This window comes from Alligator mississippiensis, chromosome 4 (assembly GCF_030867095.1).
Source record: "Alligator mississippiensis isolate rAllMis1 chromosome 4, rAllMis1, whole genome shotgun sequence".
In the NCBI taxonomy this organism is placed as follows: domain Eukaryota; kingdom Metazoa; phylum Chordata; order Crocodylia; family Alligatoridae; genus Alligator; species Alligator mississippiensis.
In genome coordinates, this window is record NC_081827.1 from 39,794,787 (window position 1) to 39,814,040 (window position 19,254).

Consider the following 19,254-nt stretch of genomic DNA (forward strand, 5'->3'; position numbering starts at 1 on the left):
TCAGTTCTGAGAACTGGGGAAGAATCACAGGGTCAATTCTCAAGGAGCTGGACAAAACTGTACCGTATTTCGTTTAAAGCTGTAGTGACCTTCAGTGTGTTTGAAGTTAAAAGTTTAGATTAGCTGTTAGAGCCATTAAAAGCACAGGCAAGTACCAGATATACTCCTACAGCTACACAGGGAAATAACAGAATAACTGGACCAGTATAATTATTCTGCTGTTAAGTGTCATGTGATGCATAGACACTCTTATTGTGAAAGGGGGTGGGCAGGAGATGTTCCTCATTTTAGTTTGAGACATGTTATTGAGCGTGCTTTGCAGGGCACAATGTGTCCCTCTCCCCATCCTCCTGTTTTCACATTCCTCTTCTGTACCCTACCTTTTGTGGCCTGTGTGCAGATCTTGTCCTAGTATCCAGAGGGATGGAAACAGGAGGCCCTCTTGCATGTAGAGAGGCTGGGATTCATCCTTGGGGGAAAAAATCCCCAGATGTGGATCCACAATATTTATTGAAGCTTGGGAAAGAATCTAAGATTGTGCTGTTTTAAAAAAAATCCATAGGTGACTGAATAGCACAGGATAATTAATATACAGTTTTTTAAATTGTTCTGTTGTACTTGCTAACAGTTTGTTAGATGTGTATACATTTTAACCTTGTAGCAGCTGCAGATGCTTTTAAAATTCTCTTGGAGGTGAAGATGAAGAAACGGCAAAAGAAGCCCAATCTACCCTGCACTGTGACTGAACTTGTCACTGAGGAAGGTTCTAAAGTATATGTTGTTGGTACTGCCCACTTCAGTGACAGCAGCAAAAGAGATGTAGTAAAGGTAAATATACAGTTGGAGCTCTTCAACAGTGTTTTATGATATGTGCAGCTTGCCACAAGGAAGCGTCTTCTTTTAGTAGAATGTAGGTTTTTTGACCCAGCCCTGCACTTTAACCTCTAGGCTCCTGCCCTCCATTTAGCTGCTGGAACTAATAGGTCCAAAATGAAGTTGTAGGCCATGTTATTTAAACAGTAAATAAATTGGTGAAATAGACAACCCGTCAGTCCCAAAAGTTAGAAATATTTGGCCTATCAACAGATAGTTATTATAATCTGACTCCAAATGATGCTATATCATGGGATGTGGAGGAGTGCCTTGTTGAGATACGAAGCCTCAAATGGAAAGTGGAATTTTGGAATTGTCCCATGTGCTGGACCAGTAGTCTGTGCAACTGGAATATAAAAGCTTAGCATGCTCACTCAAAATTTGAGGAAGTAAATCTGACTGAGAACAGGTTTGAGGAGACTGCCTGTTTCTGGAAGCTGACCTAGTGGAATGCCATGCCAGGATGAGTCCACCCCCAGTGATTCAAGCCAGTGGGAAGGCCTGGCCCACCAAAGACTGCAACATGAAAAGTTACAAATTACCCTTTACAATGAATATTGTTAAAATGTAGGGGAAAAGTTAAAAAATCATATTTTTCTAATCCAAGTTTTACCCTAGCTTCCTGCCCCCAGGTAGCTGCTAGGGTAAAACTTTGATTGTTGCTGACTTCTTCCATTATTAGTCTTCAGACCAGCAAAGTAACTAACAGCTTGTGATAACTCAAAGCAATATCAGCTTCCTGAGGCCTTGCTTTCTTTCCCTTATTCTGTTAATTGAAGATGGTTTGTGGAAGGGGCTCTGATTAAGTCTCGTACCTCTCAAATTACTTATATCAAAACATCAATATTGGCTGCAATACCATGTCATCTTATCCAGGTTGGTGTAAATAAATCCATCTTTTTCAGACGATACAAGAGGTGCAGCCTGATGTGGTCGTGGTTGAGCTCTGCCAGTACAGAGTTTCTATGTTAAAGATGGATGAAAAGACATTATTAAAAGAAGCCAAAGAAATCAGTCTGGAGAAACTTCAGCAAGCTATAAAGCAGGTATCATTTCCTCAGTGAAAATTCAGTTGGTTTGTGCTAAAAGGTAGTTTATCACATTCCAGACAAATATGCCTGGGGCTGACTTCAGTGAGCCTTATAGCCCTTCAGTCCTCATGTATGCATAAGCAAGGTCCACATTAAGGTTGATACCAGCAGGGCTTTTCCTAGATGAGACATCCAGCTGGATGTCTTTACATGATGGAAGCCTAATTTTATTCCTTTAACAGTCTCTTGACACTTTTTAAAATGGAATTTTAACTCTGCATTTGTATATACAGTATGCATTTCCTGTGCATTTAATGTTGGATGGCTCCTAGGTGGTGTGTTTTGTTACATTTCTCCTTCATTTTAGTATTTTAGGTTTGGTTTTTCTTGATTCCTTTCTGCTTTGTCATTTAATGCTTTGTTATTCATAGTATGGCTTGGCGCAGGACTTAAAAAATCCCAGTTATCACTTGAATTTATGTAGTGTAAGGTCATATATAACCTGGCTGTTTCCCAGTGTATAGATGCATATGCAAAATACAAGTGTGGGTTATTTTATTTGCTGCATTAAATAAGGAACTTGTGTTTAAGTTAATTATTTGATGGACAGCACAAAATGCTGCTTTAAAATCATAATGGCTTAGTTTTAACTTGTATGGGCTGCAGGTATTGGGCCAGTAATCAAAAACGTATTGAATAAGTAAGTTGAATGGAGAAAATGATGATTTGCTGTAGATAGTAATTGTAACCTAAAAGCATCAAAGCATAGGCGTTAAAGATCTGGCCTAGAAGACTGCATATGTGGCTATAAATTTAGCAGCAGGATGAGCGGTTGCAGGTTTGATTGCTGCCTTTTGTCCCACTGCCAGACTTCCAGCCCTGTGGGCCAGATGATATGGCAACGCACTCTCAGTCTAGCTGTTGGGATGACAAGTGGCAGTGGTAATGGCCATAGCTCCCAGAAGGTGACAGGTAATACTGCCAACCCTCATGCCACCACCAAATTTCCAACCCCGTTCAGAGTGCAGAGATGCATCATCTGGCCCATGTGCCTGCTTGCAGGACTGGGTATCTGATAGTGGTATGACTGGGGATTGCTGCAGCTCCTCCCATGGGTATCTGCATGGGCCAAATGATATGGCTCTTCACTTGGGACCTGCCCTGCAAACCAATTCTGGGGAGCTCATCCAGCATATAGTACCAGATAAGTTTGGTACCCTGCACTAAAGTGGAATTTTTTTAATATGAGTTAGTCCCATTGACATTTCAGGGATTGGTCCTGAATTGGGATTTGCAGAATTTGGGCTCAGAGTAAAGAACATCTCATCTACCTGAAAGCACATGTAGTGACTAAGAAGTCAGTTATATTTTTTGTGGTTTCTCGATGACCTCTTTTTAACTCGGGCTGTTAGGCAATAATTTGTCCTTCCTGTTTTGGATTGATGTAGTATCACAGACCAGGATGATGCAACATATTTAAATGATGCATTAATTATTTTTAAGGTAAAAATAGTTTGCCTCATAATAGTCACTAAAATAATGTAGTTGCAATGCAATCAAAGATTCACCGTCTAAGTTCTGAACAGCTAACCTGAGAACAATTTCAGTTTACTTTTTACTGTTTATAAAATTGAATGCAACAGTTCTTACTCTGCTACTTTGTTAAAAGAAAAAGCCAATTAAAATTAAGTAGACAACCTGATTTTAGACTGATGCAAATTTGTGTTGGCAGCTTGGTAGTGTGATCAGTAGCTCCTATCAGGAGTCAGGGTGACTGTACATGGAGTTGCTAGGCAGCACAGGCTCTGGGGCTAAAAACAGATGACTGGTTTATCCCAGGACAAAGACTTTAATCCTGGGATCCTACTGACTATAAACCCATTGTCCCACTTTAATTATCCAAATTAATACTTTGCCCCAGGACAGTTGAAGTTAATTGCCATTCAAGCTGCATGTGTAATGGAGCCTGTTTTGATGAGAGTCAACTCTGGGACCAGTTATCTGTATTTAGTCTGCAGTACAGTGTTCTGCTTCTATGGGCCAAATTCATAGCATACACCAGGGGATCTTTTCATCCAGAGGTGGCATTGGGGAAATAATACAAACCAAGTAATTGCATGGAGCCTTGAGTTGATCAGAAGTGTAACTGGCCAGTACTGTGCCCTGGGTAGTGGCTGCACATGGTCCTGGAACAGCAGCTGGGGATAGTGCTGCTGGGGGAAATGTCACCTTGTTTTTGCCTCTGTCATGTGTATTGAGCTGCCAGGGTTGTAGGTTGTAGCCATGTTGGTCTAAGGACATAGGCAGACAAAGTTTCTTGGGTGACTCTGATATCTTTTTTTAGACCAACCCAAATGGTTGGAGAATAATTATTAAGCAAGATATCTTTTATTAGACCCAGCCGCTGGCTTCTTTACTTTTCATTCCATCCAGGAAGAGCACACACCAACTGCTGAAACTTCCTTAGTCTGACGAAGGGGTTTTGAACCCGAAAGCTTGCTTAATAACTATTCTCCAACCATTTGGGTTGGTCTAATAAAAGATAACAGATTCACCCAAGGAACCTTGAGCTGTCAGAAAATTCCAGCTTTTAACTGTGAAAAAGGTGACATCTCCCTCAGCAGCAGCAACCCACCAGCTGCTGTTCTTCCATCACACACCACTGCTGCTTGTCTGCCTTCCTGTTACTAGATCTGGAGCTGCTACAGAGGAGTGTGGGGACATGGGGCACAGGAGGGTGAGGTGCCCCCTGTAGTTCCATTCCAGTACTCCTCCCTGCTTAGGTGGAGCCTTTTATACATAGCCCCCAAAAGTTAATTTCTGCAAAAGCCTGTGTCCACTTTCTCCCACAGGCTCCCCTTGTGCTGCACTTCCATTCCGCTTTGTTTCAGGGACAGCTTGTAACACCCCTCTCCAATTCCTCTTCCTGCTATGCACGCTCATTACTCCCATGACCCCAGAGCTGGGGCTTTATTGCTCCTCAGATTCCTATCTCCACCCCCAGGATGGGTCTCTGTATAGTCCCTATTTTTCAGTCTCCCCATTCTAGAGGTTTCTTGTGCACCCTCATTCCCTCGTCTCCTACTATTCCTATTTCTTTTCTGTCAAGGAGATTAGTCACTTGTGTCAAATTTCAGCTTTTTAAAATCTGCCAAGGACAGTGATTCTCAACCTTTCTAGACTTGAGACCCCACTCAGAAAATGCCAGCTCTTAGTTTTGATCTGCTTTGGTGACACAAAAAGGGTAATAGAGCAACTTACTTTGCTGCAAAGAACTCAAGAGACCACAACAGGCCACTATGAATTCCCACTTAAAATCTCTGGCTTTATCTTGTGAACCAGTGTTTGCACACCTAACAATGTGAACATTGCATGACACCCTTGAAAGGATCTTGGGTTACTCCATGATGCCCTAGCTCACAGACTGGTTTATGGAATCTCATCAGAAGAGAGAAAAGGGTAGTGTTATTCAGGAAGGTTTTAATGGGTGCTATCCACTAATTCTTTGATCTGTATACAATTACAGAGATGGTTGAAGCTGCTGGGTCTGCTACTGGCTGCTATGGGCTCTATATGACCCCACATCCACCTCCTGCATTTTCAGTTTTCACCAGAATTAATAGGCTGATTCTTCCTAAAGATGATGTCTTCAATGCTCCTAGAAATTTTGGAAATGAGCATATATGGTGTAATTCAATAAACTTTTCAAAATCAAAAGGCAAGGAGTAATGTTTCAGATGCATAAAGTGCCTTATTTAATAGATTTCATAGACATGAGGGGCTGGAAGGGACCTCATGAGATCATCGGGTCCAGCCCCCCACCCCTCTTCCCCCTGCCATAGGCGGGAAGTCAGCGGAGATCAAGTGGAACTTATGCAGGAACTGTGTTTTGGAAGCAGGGGTCACCCGGCTTGTACTTATGTGAACCAGGATTTGCTGGCTGTGATTGGTCCCAAAGTCTCAAGGCCCGGCCCCCTCTTTGCTTCTTCCCCTTCCCAGAAACCTTCACTAACCCAACTACTCTGCTGCAAGTAAACCACAGATTTTTTTTCCCCCTGCTCTTTATCCTCCTTCCTTCTAAGGATGGCTTCTTGTGACTGCCTTGAACAGCAGTGTACTTGCATCTATTGACTGAGTTGGCTATGCCATATGGAGCAGTCCTTGTCTTAAACATGTCAACTTGGCCAGGTTGCACCAAGTCAGGGTTTTTTCTCTGTTTTGGGGATTTCATTAATATGTAGTGTCAATATATTCCTGTATTCCCAAGAGAAACATAGCGTGGAATGGACAAGATGTGTAGCAGGGATGAATTCATGTGGTTGTTGCAAATATACCTTTTTGAAAGTATGGTTGATATAAATCATCCTATTCCTAGTAAAGAGCTCTGGCCTTTACTTTTTAATTTTAACCTTGAAATTGTGCTAACAGGGAGGGCATTGCTCAGTAAGAGAATCCAGATCACTAATGGATAGGAGATAGGAAGTAATTGGAGACTAGCTATATTGCCGGAGTTGTTTGCTTTTAGTCTCTGAGGACAGCCAAATACAGCAGTAACTGAAAAGCCAGACACATTCTACACTCTATGACCAAACCTTTTTAGACCTTGACAACTGATGGAAAACAGTTTTGTGGTTGTGCTGTAATGTGTATGACAGGGAAAGTGATCTACTTGGAGAAAGGGTTTTAAAGCAGGGCACAGAAATGACATTCTCAGATCTGCCTCAGTTTTTCCATTCAAAAGAGTTTTGACATCCCCTAAAAAATTACTACAAATGCAAAGTATCACTTTGGGGCCATCCTTGATTGGCTGCCTAGCACCTGCCACCAACCCCTTGCTGTCCCCCTGCACAGGGTGAACAGTCCCCTTTTCTGGTGCCAGGGGACTGCCCATGTGGGTGAGGCCGCCTTGGGGTTGGAGGGGGTACCTTCCTCTGGCCCTCTTGGTGTGATCTTTATTGCTACAGGAGCCTGGGGGATTTTCCCACTATCTCTTCCCCCTCATGCATAGCTAGCCCTCCTGGCACCAGGACTGTGGACTGGGCCTCCTTCCCTCCCATCTGTGGTGATAGGGCTGGCCAAGATGCGGCTAGACCACACAGGGAAGGGGAGGAAGATCCCCCAGGCTCCCATGGCATGGGCCAGGGGAAATCCCCTTAGGTGGCTCCCCCCGCATGGGCAGCCCCCTAGCACTGACACGGGATTGCTTCCTGCATTTCACCTACAGGGGCAGGTTGAGCACACAGGAGGGGGTGAGCAGCTGAACAGACCAGGGCTCAGGGCAGGGCTGCATCTGGGGGAGGGCTGCCTCCTTTCCCCCCACCCAGCTGCAGGCAGGATGCAGGCTATGGAGCAGAGGCTGTGCTGCTTCAGCTCTATGACAGCCCAGGGTTGGGGTGGGCCTGGCTTGGCTGGAGCAGACAGAGCCTGACTGCCTTGCAATAGGAGGTTGGGGAGTGGGGTGCTCAAGGCATCCTGGGATGCTGGTGGACTGCAACCTAACTTTAGTTGGGAGGGGATCTGGGACAGAAGCTTGTTAGACTGGTTCAACATAAATCTGGTAAGTCTGATACTACATCTGTCCAGGTCTATCTTAAACCAGGTTCATCCATTTTGAAGCTGGTCTGTGCGCACTGAATTTCTGTTATGTTACAGGGTTAAACCGGTTTTCAGTCATTTCTGCTGGCTTATATGTAATTTCTGTCCCTTGCCTTGGTGTTCAAGCTGTTTAAATTGGGTGCTCTCTGAGGCAGTTGCCTGCAACTAGCAGCTCAAATTTGTGTTTGGTGGCGGAAGCTTAGATAGATAGGTTTATTGTCTTTTAGGATGGGAGCTAGCAGGTCTGTATAGCAATCGGCTTGACTCAGTGAAACTGCCCAGGCAAAGGCAAGCAAAGCAATGTGCCCCCTGAGTTGCCACAAAAGGGCAAGTCTCAGACCTCCTGTATTTATAGTCTAGAATGTCCCCACTGGCTGCGTCAGACGAGCATGGACATTTGGTTCCCCAGGGCCAGCTGGCAACAGTGTACGTTGTGCCACTGCTAGTTGTCCCCAGGGAATGCCTGGGCATGCTCTGGCACATGGCAGGTTATCCCAGGTTGGGTAGGGGAGGCCGGGGCCAGCACTGGGCTGGCTTCAGCAGCCTTACCTGGAGGCCTCTCAGTAATTCAGCAGTGGCGATCCTGGCCAGCAGTTTTCAGTGTGGTTCTGGCTGGCCAGGCTCTGGTTTTGAGTGGTGCATGCTGCCCCCATGTGCACCGCTCCACTTTTTCTTGCACATCCCTTGCAGCATGCACAACAGCTAAATATGCTATATGTGGTGCTGCAAACGTGTCTGTGGTACCAAATACCAAGCTGCCATGCTTGACTAGATGTGGCCACTGTGTGCAAACTCTTCCTTTTCTCTCTGTCTAGAGGTCCCTCTTGTTTTTTGGCCAAGTCCAGATACCTGCAGCTCATTTCTTGCTGACTGCAGTTTGGGCATCCAACTTTAGGCATCTAGAACTCACTCTGCTGAGTTTGGGGTTTTGTAGTTCAGTCCCTTACTAAATTTGAGTATCTTTAGCCTGCTGAGGACAGTTTACCTCTTGTTATCTCTACTTTAGCAAATTCAAACTTTTTACTTCTCAGCTTGTTTAGCTACTGTTTCTTATTTTGAATTGCCATTTTTGCTTACTGAGCCTTGTATCAAGTCATCCAGCAGTCATTGAAGCCTGTTATTTCCAGTCCTTTGTGGTGTCTTAGTTTAACTATAACTTAGCATAATTTGCAGTGTAGCATAACCAAGACTCCTATAATGTATAATGCCATAGATACACTGTGCAAAATAAATATTAAAATACAAGTTTGGATTTCCTCTTGTTAAGTCATTTTTTTAATATTAAGAAAAAACAAAGTACCAGGGTTCACCGCGTTGGCCCTTTTAAAGTTGATCCATATTGCTCTGGAAGTGCAGAGCAGTCTTAAACTCTTGAATTGTTGTGTCTCTGATGCTGGGTTGGCATGACAATTCCTGTGTCACCAACTTATTCATCTTTCTCCAGCATAGATACTATGAGTAAAGGAAGGTAGAGAGCAGTTTGAAAACAGCTGATTGTAAGCTTTCAGGGGACCAAGTTGCTGTTTGGTAGCCCTAGAATTGGGGCAGTAACTCCAGCTCTTGATACTGTGAAGATCATGGACTGTGGCAGTGGGATCAATAATCAGTCATTTGAAAGTCCCTAATCTGTTACCTTATGTAGAACACTGAGTGTAATAAGAGACCATTCATGGCCTTTAACCTCTTCCTGGCTCTAGACACATGGTACAGGCAGTCCTCAGACTTACGACACAATTGGTTCCTGAAAACTTAAGTCGAGACATTGTAACTCGGAACCAATTTTCTCATAAGAAAAACAATGTTATAAATGGGGGATTGGTTCCTGAACCAAGGCCCAATACCCTATTTTCACCACAAATACCCCAGAATTTTGTACTCGATCAATTATAGATGAGTACAATTAATGTACTTATATTGTAAATGGCAATCATTGATTTGGAAGGACTTCTTGAGGTGACTGCTGGACTTTTTGAAGGGTTCTTGGCTGGAGCCTTCAGGAGTGTTGGCTGCAGGTTTTTCTGGAGTCTTGTCTGCTTTCTTAAAGAAAATGTCCAAGGAAGTTTGGACAGATGCTCTCCAGGGAGATGAGCGATGCAGTGAACTTGTTCGCTGGCGTGGTGTCACATCGGATCAAGTGTTGTAAGTCAAAACTGACATAGATCACCCAACAGGGTGTCAATTTATAAACAATGTAAGTGCGAAATGTAACTCAAAACACTGTAAGTCGAGGACTGCCTGTATTGGCTTCTAGTCTTGTTGGTAAACACTCCAGTCGAACATTAGTTTCTGTTCTTAGGCTGTATCCCAGTAACCTCAGTGGTATTTTGCTCCCATAATTGTTCCCACATATTCTTTTTTAGACCTAAAATCTGTCTGGACTGCTGTTTCTCTTCCCTGCTGCTTGCTGCAGTCTCAGCTATTATTATCTTGCTGCCAAGTAAAAAGGGCAGGTACTGGGTTTGGGGCAGGTTCAGAATATGAATGGCAAGAGTCATCTTACTTCAGGAAGGCCTTCGATATGGTATCCCACCCCATACTGGTGAACAAGTTAAGAGGCTGTGACTTGGATGACTACACAGTCCGGTTGGGGGCGATTGGCTAGAGGGTCGTACCCAGAGAGTCGTAGTGGATGGGTCGGTATCGACCTGGAAGGGTGTGGGCAGTGGGGTCCCGCAGGGCTCGGCCCTTGGACTGATACTCTTCAATGTCTTTATCAGCGACTTGGACGAGGGAGTGAAGTGTACTCTGTCCAAGTTTGTGGATGACACAAAACTGCGGGGAGAAGTGGACACACCAGAGGGCAGGGAACAACTACAAGCAGACCTGGACAGGTTGGACATATGGGCAGAAAACAACAGAATGCAGTTCAACAAGGAGAAATGCAAAGTGCTGCACCTAGGGAGGAAAAATGTCCAGCATACCTACTGCCTAGGAAATGACCTGCTTGGTGGCACGGAAGCAGAAAGGGATCTTGGAGTCCTAGTGGACTCCAAGATGAACACGAGTTGTCAGTGTGCCGAAGTCATCAGAAAAGCTAATGGCACTTTATCGTGCATCAGCAGATGCATGATGAACAGAACCAAGGAGGTGATACTTCCCCTCTATCGGGTGCTGGTCAGACCGCAGTTGGAATACTGCGTGCAATTTTGGACGCTGCACTTCAAGAGGAGTGTGGATAACCTGGAGAGGGTCCAGAGAAGGGCCAGTCATATGGTTAAGGGCTTGCAGGCCAAGCCCTATGAGGAGAGACCAGGGCACCTGGACCTTTTCAGCCTCCGCAAGAGAAGCTTGAGAGGTGACCTTGTGGCTGCCTATAAGTTCATCATGGGGGCACAGAAGGGAATTGATGAGGCTTTACTCACCAAGGCGCCCCTGGGGGTTACAAGAAATAATGGCCATAAGCTAGCAGAAAGCAGATTTAGGCTAGACATTAGGAAGAACTTCTTCACAGTTAGAATGGCCAAAGTCTGGAATGGGCTCCCAGGGGAGGTGGTGCTCTCCCCTACCCTGGGGGTCTTCAAGAGGAGGTTAGATAGGCATCTAGCTGTGGTCATCTAAACCCAGCACTCTTTCCTGCTTATGCAGGCGGTCAGACTCAACGATCTATTGAGGTCCCTTCCGACCCTAACATCTATGAATCTGCGTTTGCTACACAGCAGGATACAGTTTTGACCCATCACTGTAAAACCAGAATATAAGTGCAGATCAGTCCTAAGGGAGTAACAGTAGTACATGATCTTGGCAGGAATAAAGCCTCAGTTGCTTTAGTTTCAAGAACAATTTTCTTTTTGTGAGGATCTTTCCTGAGTTTGTGGAAATAGTTGTCCTGTGTTCTCTGGGTTTCCTGCCATACATTCAGAGAATTCTCATTTTCGCCGACTTTTTTTCCTCATTTTCCATGGGAGCCCTGCCGCCTCTCTGTCCCAGGCACCAGGCTGGACTAATGGCATCCTATTCCTTGTGCATGTCACTCATTTCTGTTAGGTGTCCCATCTTGACCTTGGAACATGTCCCACCTTTCTGTGGCTGACTCCTTGATCCAGAGGGCAGGGGGCCAACACTTGGCTTTGAATTGTCTCAGACATGGGATGGAAGAGAAATTGAGGGAATTATTTCTTGTTTAGAGGAGAAGGTGGCTTCCAAATCGGAGTAGTGCTTGAAAGATGAGATTGTGTTGCTTTGAGTTTCCAATACAAACAGCCAAATTGAGCTTTTGAGTACCAAAACTAGACAGAAGTGCTTGAAAATCCTCCAGGCCACATTGGTGAAGTTTCACACTGTCCTGATCACACTGTCACTCCAGAGGAGCAGAATAGCCAGTTGCTCAGTAAATTGTCGGAGAGGTGACAGTCAGGATCATGCTTCCATTGGAATGATGAATGGGCATTCTGTGCCTTGGAGATTATCCCCCTTACACATGGCTTGCTTACCATTAAGAACAGATAATGTTTGTCATTGAACTCTCCCATTTATTGATAGCCAGACCAAAATATCATGGCAGCCAGATCCAGACTGAGGAGAGAGAGTACTGACTAATTTTTTCCCCTCTGTTTCTTAAGGGAAGGGTAGGGAGAGATTTTTTTGACAGGGATTCCAGGACATGGCTTCCCTTTGAGGGAGGGGGAATGGAATAAAAGTGCCCTTGGGTTTTAAGGTCCATGCAGAGAGTGTCAGATTGGCTTGCCAGTAAAACTGCAAGTCTTTGGCATTGATTCAGCCAGTGGAGAGGTGTTCTTGAAACAAGCTGGCTGCAGCTATGGAATAACTGAGGCTGGATGGAGGGGAAGTGAGAGCAGGGCAGCGTGATTTAGCGCAGGAGCAGGACGGGCACACGGAGTCAGCTGCCTCCCTCCCGGGGCTGCCCCACCCCCCAGCTTTAACCTCATACATGCCTGCTGGCAGCGGAAGCCACTTGCCCGGGGGACGGACGGGGGTCTGAGCAGGGGAATCATGCCACAACCCAGCAGCCAGCCCTTCACGGCCTGGTACTGGGCCATGGCCCAGTGTTTGGAAACCTCTGATCCTAGTGCCTCTCCTGGGAAGTATTTGCCTGTGAGAGTTTTGAATCCCTGCTGGTGTTTAAGAGAAGAAAACTTTAATGGGAACTAGTACAGTTGGCAGACCTGTCCCCATGGCATGGTTCTCCCCTTGGGCACAGCTACTTCCAAATGGGCGAATCATGCCTAGGGCTGTGTAGGATTTTCCTTATGGTCTTGTATGAAAGAGAGAAACCACCTGACACACAATTGTCAGTGAGCGCCCAGGCCTACTCTTCCATGACTCGAAGTGTTTCATGCTGAGTCTTCTAGGTTTATCCCTTTTGGAGTCCCTAAAATGGCAAATTTAGAGAGAGTATGAAAATCTCATGTTTTGTGTTGCTGTGTTTGGAGGAGTACAATCCATTCCATGTATAGCATGAGCTACTCTTCTTATTAATTTATTCAACCCTGGTGGGGGTGTTTCCTCTCTCACTTTGGGCAGGTGGAATAAATATAGGGCGAAACCAGGATTGTTATTTTTTAATATATTTTTTTGTAAGGCAACAATTCAGTGTGCAACTAAAGAACATTTCAGTGATGAACTCACATATAAATGATGGGAGCTGAAATAATAGAAACTACATTCATCAGTAAATTGGCTCCAAAGGGCAGCATCAGTGTTTCTTCTTTATCAGAATAATTGATGATTCTCTCTGACTATTAACAGCACAGTATCTCTGTAAAATGCACAGGTTGATGGTTCTCTCTTTTTAATAGTTTTTTCTCTTTTCCGCTAGAATGGAATTATGTCTGGATTGATGCAAATGCTTCTTCTGAAAGTCTCTGCTCACATCACGGAACAGCTGGGAATGGCCCCAGGAGGGGAATTTAGGGAGGCTTTCAAAGAGGTAAGGGCTGGAAGTGCTTCCATCTAAAGTAAAAATGATCAGTTGCTTGTATGCCAGTCAGATGAAATAAAGCTGCTTATTTGGCTAGAATGTTCTTTTCAAATACCTGTCTTACTTGTCGTGAGGTAAGAATCATCTTCTTGTAAGTGAAAGGCGAAGTGTAAAGTAAGAGAAACATTTGTTTTTGTGCCCCTCCCTGCTCCAGACTGATGGAGGCCCTTCATAAGGGCCTTGAATTCTATTCTTCTTCCTACCCCTGCAATCTCTCCTGGTATTATTATTATTATTGAAATGTTGCTGTTTGGCTCTTTTGTCTCCCAATATTATACTTACATTAAAATGTCATGCAAAATATTGCTAATCCAGATCCCCTTATGTGATATCAGTATAGATAATATTATATGTAATAACTGGGGGATAATTAATGTAGTTGTTAAGAGTTGCCCTGTTTAATAGAGGAGTAGTTCAGTAGAACTAACTAGTACTGTGTTTGTTATGGAAAGAAGTTGAGCATGTGTAGGTGTGGCAGAATTCGACTTTTATTTTTTATTTTTTTAATAATTTTGACAGATAATATCAATTTTTTTTTAAAGCATTTATTTCAATTTTTATCAATTTCAATTTTCAGGACTGTGAAATTAGGAGTGTAGAGGGCAGACAACTTATTAATGATAGTATAATGTTAAAAGCTTTATTAAATCACATGTCAAAATATAAAAAGTAAATATCCATAAAACTGTAAAATGTGACTATTGTAGGACTGCCGCCAGCTGAGCGGTAGAGCTGCCTTGAGTCCCTCTCCACTCACCTGTAGCTCCCTTGTCCACTTTGTCACTTCCTCTTCCTTTCTTTCTAGTCTCCAAGGGTTTCTGGGAGTTGCAGTCCAAACTACAGTCAGCCAGGTGCTGTAGGGACTGTTTCCTCTGTCAGCACGTACTCCATCAGCCATTATTTTTCTTACGCCCTCTTTCTATAAATTTTTATTATTATATTTGAAATATTTTTTCACTGGTCTGTGAGCGTGAGGCAAAATCAGTGTTTATCAACATGTACCAGTAAAAATTGAATCCTGCCAAGCCTAGTCATAGTTATGGGAGAGGAGCAAGTACAGCTTGTTACACAGACATCTGAAGGACATGGGGAATGAGTTGATAGGAACGTGAGGTTGGAGACCTTCAGGCTCAAACTGGCTCCTGTAAAATAAGAACTGGATTCTGCTGGCCTTGTGTTCCTGGCAGCCCCCAGTATGTTCTCTTTTTCACCATTTATTTTGTCTTTTCTTGTTAGTAGCAGAAAGCACCAGCTCCATGATGAAAAGCATATACAAAACAATAGGTGAGCTTTTTGGGTAGGGATGAATGATGCTATAAATCAGGGGTATCAAATTCACTTCAGGTTCTGGGACAGATGTAGACCACAGGGTTCACCCTGGGCCAGATCCGTAGGGCCAGTGGCAGGTCTAGTAGGTGCAGACCAGCTGCACCAAAGCCAAATGGCAGGGGCAGAGAAAGCAGCTGCAAACTCTCTGCCACTCCGGCCATGTGTAGCAGGGCTCGCTCAGGTGACCTGAATTGTACAGCAGGCCACACTCCTAACTTCAGTGGTTAGTCAGGCTAAATGGAATAGCTATGTGGGCCAGCCATAGCCCATGGGTCACCAGGCTTGACGACCCCTCTCTAAATGAACAGAACCTACTAGGAACTGCAATTGGAGTAAAAAAAGTCTGTGACTAGAAGTTTGGAGAAACCTCAGTTCAGGGTCTAGAGGATCCCCCAACCAGAACTGAGTTGAGATGTCCTGTTTCTAACATAAAAAGGAAGCAAACCTTTGTAGTTATCTATGTGGAAGTCATAATGGGAGGAGCACAACACAAAAATTCTGTGCGTTGGTGTTACGTATGATGGTAACATGAACAAGTTGGAAATATTCCTTGGTTCTGTATCTACTTAGCAATGCAAAATAAACTGTTTTTTAGTTCTTTGCTGTAAGTCATGGAAGAAGCCTATCTTGGAGCTCAAGATGGAGAGGTCAGACTGAGTAATGAATTGGATGCATTTGGAAGCTGAGGGTGAACCTCTCTGCTCAGCATCATTTGGAATTTGACATGAAGCTTTCCATACTCATAATTTTGACTTCCTCAGAACAATTTAGTGTAGGGCTTTGGTTCAGTAATAATGCACAATGAAGTACTTGGTTACACTGAACATGTTCATGCCTATGGTATGCTTTAAGAAATGTGCTTGAAGATGAGTATGACACGAATTGCAAATATCCATTTTCTTGGAATGGTGGGGGGAGCAACAAGAAGGTTGTGTAGCAGCTGACCAACACTGTTCAGAATGACATTGTCCAGATATAACCCAAAGCACCTGTATTCTTGATGTAAATTTTAAAATGCTGCTACTTTGTCTCTTTTTCTGAGAGTCTTCAGTTGGAGGAGAGGGGAGCGCGTGATATTTGGAATGGGCCATAAAATTCCTCAAATACCAGTTGTTCCATTATTTTAATGCCTGCTGGGGGCCTGTGGCTCATCTCAATATATGGGCTAGGTTCATGATGTGGCTAGATCTTGCTTAAAATTTGTTTTTTACTTGTGACTTTCTCCAGATATAAATATGCGCCTCGGTCCCAGTCCAGCCATTTACTATAGATAGAAAGAATGCCTTTTTTTGCATTTATCTAGCTAGATGCCTGATGACTCGCTTAATAAGGTTAAGAGGGTCATTTCGCCTTTGATGTAAACAGTTCTGTGTTTTTACTGTAATATCCATTGTATTTCATGGATTCCTTTCTGAGATATTACATTGAAAACAAAAATATTGTTTACTACAAAATATAAAATTATTCAAGTATGATGGCACTTATTCTTGTTTTCTTAGTATTCCCTAGAGTACATGGGTTACTATAAATACTAATGTATTTCATAATGTTGACATAAATATTAACATTGTCCTAATGATCTGCTAGTGCTGCAACATGTAATGCTAGTTGGTACTGTTGACTACGAGTAATATGTGCCTTCTCTTTCAGGCTAGCAAAGTCCCCTTCTGCAGGTTCCATCTGGGGGACAGACCCATCCCTGTTACATTTAAGAGAACCATTGCTGCACTTTCTCTCTGGCAAAAAGTCAAGCTTGCTTGGGGCCTCTGCTTCTTATCTGACCCTATCAGGTATGAATAAGTCTGTTACCGTTATTTGTGATGGGTAGATCAGCACTGTCAGCTTGACTTTAGTGGAAGCTGGAAGTCTTTAGCAACTGCTTTAAGTGATCAGGCCTGAAATCCACAAAAGGGAAGCATTTTCCATAACCCATTACTCCTGTACCAGGTGCAATGGCATAAGTGTGGTGCCACTGACTGAACTTGACCTGCTGTCGTCAGCATAATGCTGCTTACCTCACTCAAGTTGTTCCACAGACTTTGAGGGTACCCTGGATGAAAGGATTTTCACCATAAAATGTACTTGTTATCCTACAGATGTTCATTTGAAAATAACACATTTATTGCCAACTTTTCTGGCCCTGTTCCAACCCCTTTGTGTCACCAAGAATACCAAAATGTATCCAGGATTTAGGTATCACTAGCAGCCTGGGGGAGAATTCTCAGCCACATATTTGAGGGAGGCAGTTTCTATGCCAACCTCCTCCTCAGTTTGGTGGATGGAGGGATTGTGATAGGGAGAAAGCGGAGCTTCACTGTGCTATTCACAGTTTGTTGTGGTCTTTAAGGGAATGCAGCTTGCTGTCATAATTCACTTTGGACTAGAGCAGCTTGAGTGCTGAGACAAAATAAGCAGCTGTCTGTGTTGATTAGATCTTGGCATGGAGCAGAACATAGCCCATAAACTTTAAACATGGCTGATTGTCTGATTAGTTAATGCTGTATGTGTAGAAGACCTTTGTTAACTTTCCGGTAGGGAGTACAGCAATATAAAGTTTCCTATTTTCATTGTTCAGAGTCAGGTAAAGACCCAAGTTTTATTGGTAGCAACTAAATCATCCATCTTCCATGCTAGCTTGTATGCACATATTTTCCAATTGAGTTGTGTAACTAGTATGTGACTCTCTTGATCCTTTAACTAACAATTTATACACAGAATTTAGGATTAACTAATGTTCTTCACTAACAATCTGTGGCATGGATTATGCTACTCATTTTAAGAAACCATATTCCTTGTCCATGCAGTTCCTTTCTACTTGCCCCAAGAAGATGTTGATTATTCAATTGAAATAGTAATATAAGGCACATTTGCATTTAGGTCCTTACATAGCTGAGTTTAAAATCTAACTATGGATATGACAAGAAACAGTGATAGGACTAGAGGAAGTAAGGAAAGACAGAGTTGCAGTTAAAATCACATGGTTATTCAGTTTTGGTAGAATTGCACCTTGCTGGTTATGTGAAGTATTTTTGTAAGTGTCTATATTTAGTTTAAATTAATTGACATTGACTTTGCTTCTGAGGCGCTACATAGAAAATCCACATAACATTTCTGCTTCTACTTCTCCTTGTCTCCAATTGCAGTGCCCTAAACCCTGTGTATTTATGACCCAGCAGTTCAGAAACTAAGCGAATAAAGCACATTTTGGCATCAGTTCTTAATACGTGGGGTACCAAAGCACCCACTCACTGGTTCCTGGTAAATGTATCTACATCAGTGGTTCCCAACCTTTCTTTTCTGCGGAGCAGGATGGGGTGCATGGAGCTGCCTGTCTCCCTCCTGGAGCTGCCCTGCTGCCCAGGACATGACTGCCACCTACCCAGAAGCTGCTCACCCAGGCAGATCGTCAGGGGGTCTGCATGGGGGGCTAATGCCACAACCCTGCAGCCAACCCAGGCCATGGTTTGGTGGTTGGGAACCTCTGATCTACACCACAACCATGAAAACAAATGTAAAGCTAAACATACACAGAAACATTATGGTAATATATGGCAAATGTTTTGAGTGCTCTGCAGCTTCTTACTCCTTACCTCCCACTCATTGCTTGTGCTCCTGTTCAGGGGACTGACCACTTGGGACTTTGATCACAAATTATCTTTGTCTATGTTCATGTGGTCTCTTAGGAAGTGCCTTTTTTTATTCCTCTCCCTTAGCATAGGTACTTCACAAAATGATGACTCATCTGCTGATTGAGGAATGCTTGACACTGCTCTTTTGAGGGCCAGTCAGTAAAAATTCTTGACTTTTCAGGAAGAAGCAGGATTTTGCTACATTTTCTAAGTAATACTGCTAGTTTACACATCATGTGGTAATGAATAACTTCTGCCAGAATGCTGTTAGATAAATGACCCCCTCTTCTGTCTGTTTTACTAAGTTCAGGGTTTTTGCTTAGAATATGAGCTTAGGGTTTCTTTTATAGACATGAGTTGTATGGATTTAGTATGATGCTTTAGAATTTTTGTTTTTATATGTCAATATTAGACTTCCAAGAGCATAATACAATCACTGAGAATATTTATCTTTCTTTCAGTAAAGATGATGTGGAGAAATGTAAACAGAAGGATTTATTGGAGCAGATGATGGCTGAAATGATTGGAGAATTTCCTGATCTTCATCGAACAATCGTCTCTGAACGAGATATTTTTTTGACCTACATGTTGAAACAAGCAGCTAAGCAAATAGAACTACCTCGTGCTTCAGAAGGTAATGACTTTATGTAGGACATATTCTTTATGTAGGACTCTAAGATTGTACTTTCTCTTAGCAAATCTGGAAAGTTTTGATGCTATGCAGTGTAGGCAGGGTCCATGTATAATTTATAACTTCATGTATTACAGTGCATAAAAAGAAGGGAGAATATTGTTAATATTCCATAAGAAGTAGCAACATTACCTACTTAGAGCAGGGGTAGGCAAAATGGTGGATCTG

General features: G+C 43.3%; 1 protein-coding gene across 3 annotated transcripts in view; it reads left to right on the top strand.

The window, feature by feature from the left end:
• TRABD (TraB domain containing) overlaps positions 1-19,254 on the top strand; it is a 52,301-nt gene that overhangs the window by 19,000 nt on the left and 14,047 nt on the right. For 2 of the 3 annotated variants that reach the window (XM_059725909.1, XM_006266210.4), the window contains exons 4-8: positions 662-828; positions 1,779-1,919; positions 13,276-13,386; positions 16,417-16,556; positions 18,857-19,029. In XM_059725909.1, the coding sequence (XP_059581892.1) occupies positions 662-828; positions 1,779-1,919; positions 13,276-13,386; positions 16,417-16,556; positions 18,857-19,029 (732 nt within the window). The remainder of the gene's footprint in view (positions 1-661; positions 829-1,778; positions 1,920-13,275; positions 13,387-16,416; positions 16,557-18,856; positions 19,030-19,254) is intronic. The other variant, XM_014601108.3, reaches the window with a different exon arrangement.